The sequence below is a fragment of the Ammospiza nelsoni genome, chromosome 15, assembly GCF_027579445.1.
Source record: "Ammospiza nelsoni isolate bAmmNel1 chromosome 15, bAmmNel1.pri, whole genome shotgun sequence".
Classification (NCBI taxonomy): Eukaryota; Metazoa; Chordata; class Aves; order Passeriformes; family Passerellidae; genus Ammospiza; species Ammospiza nelsoni.
In genome coordinates, this window is record NC_080647.1 from 5,052,038 (window position 1) to 5,062,392 (window position 10,355).

The following is a 10,355-nucleotide window of genomic DNA, read 5'->3' on the forward strand; positions in this document are numbered from 1 at the left end:
GTAACTCCAAAATCACCACACAGGTCCCTGACTCGTTCCTTCCCCTCGAGCCGAAGGTTTCATTTGGGGCCTGACTGGAAGCAGATGGACCTGTCAGGGCTCCTCAGGCAGGTGAGCAGAGCGGGTGGATGAGCTGTTAAGTGTTCCCAGCTGCTGGGCAGGGCCCCGAGGAAATTGTTGGAGCTGGGACCCAGCTCCGAGGTGAGATCTGGAGCCAGCGCCAAGAAGGAAAAAGTGAATTTCTCTAAAACGCCATTCTCTGAAAACTTGAAAAAGCAAGGCTTTTGAAATAAGAGAAAATAGCTGAAAATATCTGCAAAATGTATCCAATATAATTTCAGACTTCAGAGAGCCAGAAGCCATCCTCAACTCCTGCCCCCATCTCTGGTTTTGTTCAGGATCTGCCTCCTTAGGCAGCAAAAATTATTTTTCCTAAGTTTTCTACCTATTGCTGGTGTTTTCCTCTCCAGAAAGGTCTTGACTTTTACTTGCTGCTTTGTGTAGTTTGATTTATAAGCTCAAGGGGTCCTTCTCAAAACCTGGACTCCTTCTTGTACCTAATTGCTACAATAAACTGAAAACTTGGTGCTTTAGGAGCAGCAGTCTGGGAGGAAATGGTTTGATGGATGGAAGTAGACGATAGGTCCTTCTTGGGAATGTCACCAAAAGGACACAGCAGAGAAATGGCTTTATAAATAACTGCAAAAATACAGAAAGTCCATGAGCTTGGGGAGACCAGAGCTCTATTAAGCACAAACAGCTTGCAGGGCAATTCCCAACATCTGCAAAAGTCCTCTCAGCCCATGTAATTCCCAGCAGCCTCGACTGCTGCATCCACCGGCATTCGCTCCCCAGGGCCGGCAGTCTGGGATGCCATGGAAAGGGATGCCTGGAGTTTGCATCCCAAAATGCAAATAAACCAGTGAAAGAAAAGGTGATTAACAAGTCAAAGCTTTTATTCACATTGTAAGAAAGGTATTTTTCTTTTTCCTTTTGGAAATTAATTTATAAAAAATAATTCTTGATGCTTTAAAAGCTGTTTTTCCTGGTGGGTGCAGTGTTGGTGGAGCGTGGAGTGGGCATGGATGGAGCATGTTCCAAGCAATGCCATGGTTCCTCTCATAGCTCCAAGTGATACAGCAGTAAAGAAAATTATAAAATTCATCCAGAAAATGCCAAGGAATTCACTTCACTTGTGGCACTGCAAAGTACAGCTCCAGTCACCAGGAGTTGTGAATGCATCCCCCTGCACCCAGAACCCAAAATCCATCTGGGATGGGCGAGTCACCATGGCACCAGCGATTTTATAATTATCTGAACCTCTCCTTTAGCTTCCTGAGCTGAGTTTTATGAGTCACCACAGATGTTGTGTGTTCTGGGGGACAACCAGACACCCAAAACAAAGAGGAAAGGGCACGTAAATATTGTGGCTTCATCTGTTTCCAATAGGCTGTGTTTACATATTAATGTGCAATACAAATTTGTAAACATGAGCATTTGAAACTTTTGGAGGAACCGATCCCGGCCTTTTCCCTTTCTGCAGCTTTATTGGAACAACATGTCCCCGGCCCCATCCACACATGGACATGGTTTCCATACTGGATGCATTTCAAATGGTCTGGGTGCTTATTTGTTCTGCTCTATCTTGCTATCCAATCCTCGTTTGCTTTGCATAATTGTGATACAAATTATCATCTAATTACAGCCCCAACCTCAGCAGATCAAATGTAAACCGAGGCACTTCCATCGCAAAAAGCGACATCCGATGCTCCCTCTATGCCTTTGGCTTTTCCACTAGATGGATTAAATTTGGGTGAAACCAGAGAGTAAACTGCACTTTGATTAAAAATATTATTGCCAGATATTTTGTCCCCTTGGATTTTAAATCCACCCCCGTGTCTGAGCACCGAGCCCATCCCACGTCCCAGCGCTGGGTGTGGACACGGCACCTCTGGAGTGGCGGATTTTACGTGATGACTGCTACAAACAGGCTCAGATATTCCCAAATAACTTCAAACTTCTCTTGTGAAAGGTCAAATGACTAATAGCTGAGATTGTTCAGCAAGTTTCATCTTCTATAAAAACCCCTTTGTTTTTCTCCCTGTTCCCATTTAAAAATAGCACTGTAATCGTGAGGTGCTGTTTGTGTTTGCCCAGTAAGTCCAAAGAATTGTGAACTTTGAAATGGCCACGAGTTTTCCTGTAATATTTGTGGCAAGGAATACAAAGGAGTACGTGATGGAATTGTATTGACAGGCACATGGTCTTGCTTGAAATATCAACCTCAGTTTGCCCAGTTTCACATTTAATAAATCATATTGATTAATCTGATTTATTCTCTTGAGTTCTGCCACTCAACTCCTGCTAGCAGCTGTTTTACAAAGGACCCTGAGAGTGTAGAGTGCAAGTTAGCTACTTTTTGGCGCACATTTATTTTAATATCTAGGCAAAACCATCAATTTTATAGTGTGAGTGAATCAGCTGAGTCACTGTTATGGATATGGAAAATATTCCTATGCCAGAAGGGCCAGGGAGATCAGTCTGCTCCGAGGTGGCCTTGGTGGCACATGGAAGAGAGCCATGACTGCTTGAAAACACCACCTAAATCCTTTTTATTTCTTAGACTTTATTTCTTTCCTTTTTGGAAGGATAAAAGCAGGAGGTAAAGGCAAAGAAAATGGAAACAACCCTCAGATAACCCAGATCAAGCAGCTCCTCTCACGCCGTGCCGACCTCTCACACAGACAAATTGATATTTCTGGATCTGCCTGATGAGCACCCTCCCAAAGTGTGGCACCCCTGGGACACGCTCAGACCTTGCAGGGACCAGGCTCTGGGTGTGTTTTCCATGAGGCTGCGATGAGGGAGGGTGGTGAAACCTGGGATCCTACGGGACCCACGGAGGCGCTTTGAGATCCAGCTCAACTCCACTGGAATCTGCTGAGCATCATTCCTGGTAGAGCAAATCACTGCACCAAAAATATCTCTCCCGGTCATTATCAGTCACATTTTTAACCAGACACTGATTTACTGGATTACAGCTCATGGCCAGCAACTCTGGAATATCTTATGCAACCGCAAATATTTGGAAAATTGGAAGTTCCCCGTTGCACAAATCCGTGACTGATCAGGAAGAGCCTTCCAGCTCCCCAGGAGTGCAACCACATGTGGGGGCTGGGTTGTGGTCACTCAGCTGGACAGAGCCTGGCCAGGGCCAGCAGTGGACTTGCCGCAGGAATTTAGTCACCATCAATGTTGGACATAAGGACTCCCAAGGAAAAAAATTGGTTTTTCTTTTTTAATAAAAATAGTGAGATAAACTGCTAAGAAACAGCCCGAGAAAGCAGGTTTGTTCATTTTTACAGTTGTACAGACCATTTATCACAATCCCCCATTTCATACCAGCATCACTGGGGGCTCTGTGGACACCCACATCAGGAAAATTAGGGAAACCAATGTTGTCTGAATTTTATCAAAGTCTCATGAAATCAAAAGTGTAATTTTTGTTAATTTAGCAGCTTCTGATTTTGCTTGTTCTGATCTGAATTTGTTATCTGTTAAGGATGAAAATAAAATCAAAACTCTGGTATCAGTTTTGATTCTTAAATCTGTGCCTAATCCCTCTATATTGTGTGTTGTGCTTGAAAATATAGGATTAATCCCAAAATAGGGCTGGTCCCAGCCAAACCTTATTTTCCAATCTCTGTCATCTATCAAGTAATAAATTTGACTTTAGGTAGAAACTGAACATCAATCAAATAAAGAATAAAACCTGTGTCCTGATTTATTGTGAGTTACATGGCACCCTTGGGAGCTGAACATTATTTACAGGAATAACAAGAATATCCACAGGTTACAAGAAAACAAACAGGAATTTTGGAAGCAATTGAAAATCTCATGTTCCAGGGCCTGTAGAGTTGTAATTCTCCATAAAGGATCTGTGTTCTCTGTGGGACTGAGCCAGGAACATCCCTGCCCCTTCCTTTGGGCAAGGCTGGATGAGATCCCATGTGGATCTTCTGTGGCCCGTGGGGCTGAGAGCTCTGGGTCACAGGATTGTCCTGCAGGGCTCCTGGGGGTCCTTTCATGCCACACAGCTCTCCGAGGTGTATCCTCCATGTCCCCAGCATGGGTCCATCTCAATATGGGAGAGATGTGTGACCCCATCCTGTCCTTCCCACCACGCCATTGATGTTGGTGTCACTGGAGGTGGGACGCGGAAAAGAGGGCTCTGGGCCACTCCTGCAGCTTCTCACCCCATCCACCTTTCATCCTGCCTTTCTTTACCCTGGCAGCAGACACTTGGATTTAAGGTACTTGGATTTATGTCCCCACCCTGATAACGGAGGCATTGGGGTCTTGGAGAATGAGGGACTTTCACGTCATTAATTAGGACCCATTTGAGCCAAGAGAACTTAAGAACAAGCTCAAGTGCTTGGCCAGATGTGGCTCCTTTGCCAAGTCCAGGTCCTGGAGAGTCCCTTTGAAATTAGGGATAAAACTTGAGTGGGTGAGCAGCAGCCCCCCAGGGCTCTGAGCTAACTAAAGGCAAGCAAGAGAGAAAACAGAGCTGTAGAAATACAGACATCGATGTCCCCACTCGGGAGTGCAAATAGTAAAAAGGTGACTGACAGTTTGCTCTTAACCTACAACTGTGACATAAATGTGGCCAAAAGGTATCACCTCAGGGTCATCTCAAACCCTCCACCCTCCCAACAACACAACACTCTGTCCACAAAACAAAAGGATTAAATGTCTGCCCGTCCTGCTCCTGTACCATGCAGCATTTCAGAGTCAATAACTAAGGAGCCCCTGGCTATGAAAGAAGGAAGGACTTGCTTTACACAGCTCAGAAATATTCTCTGATCCCACTAAAGGCAGTGGTTAATTGTGGGGTGCCAGTTGGAGTGATTGCATCTGCCGTCCCTCAAAGCAGCCGGAATGCTGTCACTCACTTTGAAATGCCCTGCTGCATTCATCAGTCTGGATGGCACAGAGAAGTTATAACCATACAAGCCATATGGAGGATGTAAAGAACAATTAAGTGCTTCCCGAGCAATGGGACTTGATGGGAAAATGTTTCCAGATGCATGTAATCCATACAGCATTTGACCAGCAGGACCGGGGGCTTGTAGGCACTGAGCGTTTAAGTCTTCGGCTTTGGCGTTTTTCAGGGAAGACAGTTTGGGCACATCCACCATGAAGTGGGGTAGAAGGTGTGGGTTGGTGGCTCCCAGTTTTTCGTGGCTCGGAAGGAGGAGCGCCTGTTGTCTCAAGAAGCTCGTAGGGCAGATCTTGTAGTAGAGGGGCACGTTGAGGGGGTGCAGGAAGCTCTCGGGGCACGACATGCCCAGGCTGCTGGCGGGCAAGTGAAGCGTGGGAGGGGAGCACGATGGAGAGAGCAGGGGGTTCAGAGGAGAGGGGGTCCCACCGCTGGAGGCCACTGGAGAAGAGCTGGAGCTCCCACCTGGAAAGGAAAACAGAAATCATCCAGGCTGGGCTAACTGGTGCCCACAGCCAAGCAATCCTCGGAGGACTCCTGCTCCTGCTCCCGGCTGCCGGTGTCCATCCAAGCACGAACCCGCTCCAAAGACCAGCTCCTGGAAAACGGGAAGATCTATCCATAAATGGTTATTTCTAGCTGGTATTTGTCTAAAAACAGTATTTGCAAGTGTCTAATCCCATTCCTTGGACTGGGATCGTGGTAAATGCAGGTCCACACACACCTGGATCCATACCTGGCTGCATGACCGATAACTCTCCCCGCTATACCCACACATTTCAGGTTCCCTATTTTTCATGCAAATTCCAGACAGCTTTTTCCCCTTGGATATAAGAACAAAAAAGCATATTCAGCCTGATGGAGAATTTTTTTGCACCTTCCTGCTCACAGGAATTGACTCATTTCACTTGGCTTCCCAAGCAATTTGAAACATTCCCCTGAATGCTATCGGTGTCTCCAGAAATTCAAACTCTCAAGTCATCTAAATGTCCTCTTTTCTGGAAGGGATGAATGAACACTTTCAGAATTCGGGAGAAAAGCAACCCTAAGGAGTAAAATGAAGCAGGGATGGGATGGCTGCTCCGAGGTGGGAACGGTGCTGGGAGCAGCCGGCCCTGGTGCTGCACAGATGCTGGTTCCACCTCCCGCCTGCGGAGAGCCAAATGTCTGCTGCACACTCATTACCAAATTCTTCCAGAGGGTTTCCCCCTCCCCCCACTTTATTTTAATTTCTTACCAAAATCACAGGAAAGGACGTAAGGGAATGTGGATCCATTTGTGCTACTCTTTACATTCAATTCCTACCAATACAATGCCTGGCTGGGATCTGATCCGACTCGACACGCAACCAGCGACCCGAAATCAACTGTAAAACTGAACCACGGCTGCTGGTATAGCAAATCTTAAAAACACCTTAAAAACACAAAGATTTTGAATGTGATGCAAATTAATTTCCAAACCTCCAACAAGCAGAGCCTCTCAAAGGCCAGCCCTTGATCACAATAATCCAGGAAGGTTTTGTGGCGTGAGGGTCTCACCCTTCCCTGCTGATGTCAGTGGCTGCTTCAGTCCTGACTTCAGCAGGGCAGGGTCCAGTCCTCTCTCCATGGACATTTCCTGATGTCCTCCAGGGCTCAGAGACTTTGGGTCATGTAAAATATGGGATTGAGCAGATATTTGTGTGTGAGGCAGCGAGGGAACCCCTACGTGGCTGATACAGCAGAGCAAAGCAGGGTCAGTATCTGCTGCACGGAGCAAATAATATCACACCCCGAGCAATAATCTCACCCAAATTCCACAGCAAGTTTGGGAATGGGGATTGCAACAGGAGCAGATCAATGAGCAGGTGTTTTCTGCCCTTCCTATTAGGCTTAAAAATAAAAATTCTATGGCAAATTTTTTCTTCAGCATGTTGATCCTAATTCCTTTTAATTTACCTCCTGGTTTTAGAGCTTTGGGATTTCAGTTTTACGGCTTTTCTTCAGAAATATATTTTGTTAGTAGTAGAACTGCAGATTTTGTTATATTTATATCAGTCCAGGAATTCTGTCCTGAAGAAAAATACCAAATAGATTAAACAAGAAAAAAAAAATCCAAAAATCCCAGGCAGCTGTAATATTATATTATATATGTACAATAATATTTTAGTGTCCTTAACATTGCAGTTGCTGTTGTTTCATTCCTCACGCAGCTCATCCACCACCTCCTCTCCCCTGGCAAACGGGCTCAAAAGGAGCTTTTTGCCTAAGATATTTTCTAAAAAAGAAAATTAATAAAAAACCTATTCATAATACTAATAAAGCTGCTACTACTACCACCACCAATAATGATAATAATTTTAGTTCTCTTTACAACTGATAAACCTCTTAATTTCTCCCGAATCTGATTTCTTTGTGCCCTCATTTCTACGCCTGCAGAAAATGAATTTTTGCTGTGATTTTTGCAGCATTTCCCGGCAGACCCAGGGGTGACTTGGTGCGTCCCAAAACTTTGAAGAGTTCCTTACGTAAACGAGAATTTAACTCGCGACTTTAAACCCAACTTGGAGGGCTCCAATGTGCAAACGAGCTGTTAGGTTTTCCCCTTCGGCGCTATGAACAATCTATTTTCAAATATTACTTTCTGAAGCCGTTTTTCTGGGAAAGGGCTGTAAAGGACCGGTTGCTCTTGTCAGGATGAAGGAGAGCATTTTCCCCGAAAATTTTCCTCTTCTTCTCTGCATTTCTTTGCGACTGCTGCATCCTAAATATCAGATAATTTTATTTTCTGTTGCATAACGCGTTTGTCGGCGCAGAAGCTGCCGCTGCAGAAAGCACGGGCGGTCACCACCGCCACGTTTGTAGTTGATATTCCCAACCCGGTTGGAAGCAATTAGTGTGACAGGATCAAAGCCGGAACAACCCGACTCCAAATTAGCCTCCTGCACACTCAGATATTTTTTTTCTGCCCATCTAACTCTGATTTCAGCCGGGGGCTGGAGCAGCCCGCGCCCTCATCCTGTTCTTCCCGGCTTGTCGCATCCACTTTCACAGGAGTTTTATCTAAACCAACGCGGAATTAACTCCCCTAAAAGCGGGGATTCGTTTTCTGGGCGCGCCTCGTTATCTGCGATGGTTCGAGCCGCCCGAGGGGGCTCCGGGAGCGGCAGCGAGCGGGGTTCACTTACCCTGGCTGTCTGCGCCGAAAGCCTTGAAGTCCAGGGCGAGGGGGGCTCTCCACGGGTAGGTCTCCAGGAGCCCGTCCAGGACCCCCCTGCGGGGCGAGAGCGCCTTGAGCGCGGCCGCGGGGCCGGGGGCGCGGGGGGCGGCGGGGGCGGCCCCGGCCCTTACCTGTTCCTGCCGGGGTCCCGGAAACCTTTGGCGAAGGGATTCCTGTCGATCTTCAGCTTCGTGATCTGCAGGGTGAAATCGAGGGGCCACTGGGGAGAGGGACGGGCTGGGAGCGGCGGCCGCGGCCATCGGGGCTCTCCATCCTCCCGGCACCGTCAGGGCTCTCCATCTCCCCGGCTCCCGGTACCGTCAGGGCTCTCCATTCCCTCCCGGCTCCCGGTGCCATCGGGGCTCTCCATCCTCCCGGCACCGTCAGGGCTCTCCATCTCCCCGGCTCCCGGGGCCATCGGGGCTCGCCGTCGCTCGGGCTCCCGGTACCCCCGGGGCTCTCCATCTCCCCTGGATCCCGGTACCGTCAGGGCTCTCCATCCCCGCCCCGGCTCCCGGTACCTGCTGGTTCTGGTAGGCCGTGACGGTGGTGAACTCGGTCTCCTGGAAGGAGAAGGTCTGCACCCCCTCGGCCGGCAGCGACTGGATCTGCGCTAGATCGAAGCGAGAATCCTGGGCGATAACGTGGACGCGGGGCTTGTACTTGTGCATGGACTGCAGGATGATCTGTGAGGGGGGACAGGCAGCTGAGCCCCCGGAGGGCGAAGGGCAGGAAGAAATCCCGAGGCGAGGCTCAGGAAGGTCCCAGCCCCGAGCCCCAAGGCAGGAGGGACCGGCCCCCGCCCTCCCGGCGCTCCCCCCGATGATGCTCCGCACCCCGGGGCGCTGCTCTGGCCCTGCCCGGCCCCCTCGGCGGGGCTGCCCCACACCTACGTGCCCCTTGTCGTCCATCTCGTTGTTGGTGAGCTTCACGCGGTCGAAGCTGATGATCTGCCTCATCCAGGTCTCCCCCGAGCAGGGCGAGTCGGGGTGGATGTAGAGGCGCGGGGTGATGCACGAGTGGTCCGTGTTCCCCGCCACCATCCACTGCGAGCTGTGATAGACGTACCTGGCCCGGCCCGGGCCGCGTCAGCCGCCGGGAGCCCGTGCCCACCTGCCCCCACACCTATAGATTCTATAGGTGAGTGAGGCCCCCCAGCCCCCCTGTGTGACCCCGTGTCCCGCTCGGGTCGCAGATCGCGGCCATCAGCGCAGGACGGGTCTGGAGTGGGTGTGGGGGTCCCGCCCGTCCCCCCGTACCTGTTCCCGTACCTGCACCCGTACCCGTACCTGTATCGCTTGGAGTCCACGGGCACGACGTCGATGGCGATGTAATATTGCTGCAGCGGCTCCAGCCCCTTCACCTTGACCCGGACCGACGGGAACATCCTCCTGCGGGCACAGGGCACAGGGACAGCGGCTGAGAGCCGAGAGGGGCTGCGGAACTGGGAACGGGCGTCGGGAGGAGGGAAAATCGAACTCAACGAAAACAGCGGAAAAGGGGGAGAACTAAGTGAAATATCTGAACAGAACAGAGAAACTCGAGACAACGAAACAAAACAAAATAAAAAGCCCAAGAAATAACACTGTGCCCCACCAGAAAGAAAGAAAGAAAGAAAGAAAGAAAACAAAACAAAAAGAAAAAGAAAAAGAACAAAAAAAAAAAAAAAAGAAAAAAGAAAGAAAACCAAAACGGAAAAGCAAAGCCCGAGCCAGGCGGCGGGGCCGGTACCTGCCGGCCTTGGTGATGATCATCTCGGTGCCGATGTCGTGGAACCTCCTCCAGAGCTCGGAGCCCTGCAGCTCCACCTGCACCCCGCCCGCCCGGCTCTCGGCACCGGCCTTGGGCCGCTTCTCTGCGGGGAACACAAAGGGCAGGAGGGGCTCGGGAGCTGCCGGGGCCGGGGGCCGCCCTCGCTGCCCGCCGTGCCCGGCTCCCTCCGGTACCCACCCGCCTCCGGCGCTCTGCGGGCCGGCCGGCAGCCGGGGCCGGGCTCCTCATCGCGACCCTCCGGCACCTTCCTCTTGGCCGAGCGTCCCACCAGGGCTTCCACCGAGAAGGCGTGAGCCCGGGAGCTGAGCGCCATCCCCCGCGGGCTGCCGGGGGTCCCCCCGGGCGGCAGCGCGGCTCAGGCGGGCGGCGGCGGCTCCATCCC

The 10,355-nt window shown here is 50.2% G+C and overlaps 1 protein-coding gene across 1 annotated transcript; it reads right to left on the minus strand.

The window, feature by feature from the left end:
• Window positions 1-3,339: 3,339 nt before the first annotated feature.
• Window positions 3,340-10,043, minus strand: TBX22 (T-box transcription factor 22). Its single transcript, XM_059483069.1, has 7 exons — window positions 9,932-10,043; window positions 9,490-9,591; window positions 9,094-9,268; window positions 8,722-8,886; window positions 8,332-8,396; window positions 8,169-8,254; window positions 3,340-5,467 (listed from the first exon to the last, which is right to left on the minus strand). The coding sequence occupies exons 1-7, from the start codon at window positions 9,952-9,954 to the stop codon at window positions 4,872-4,874; spliced, it is 1,212 nt and encodes a 403-aa protein (XP_059339052.1). The 5' UTR covers window positions 9,955-10,043; the 3' UTR covers window positions 3,340-4,871.
• Between the last annotated feature and the right edge of the window lie 312 nt (window positions 10,044-10,355).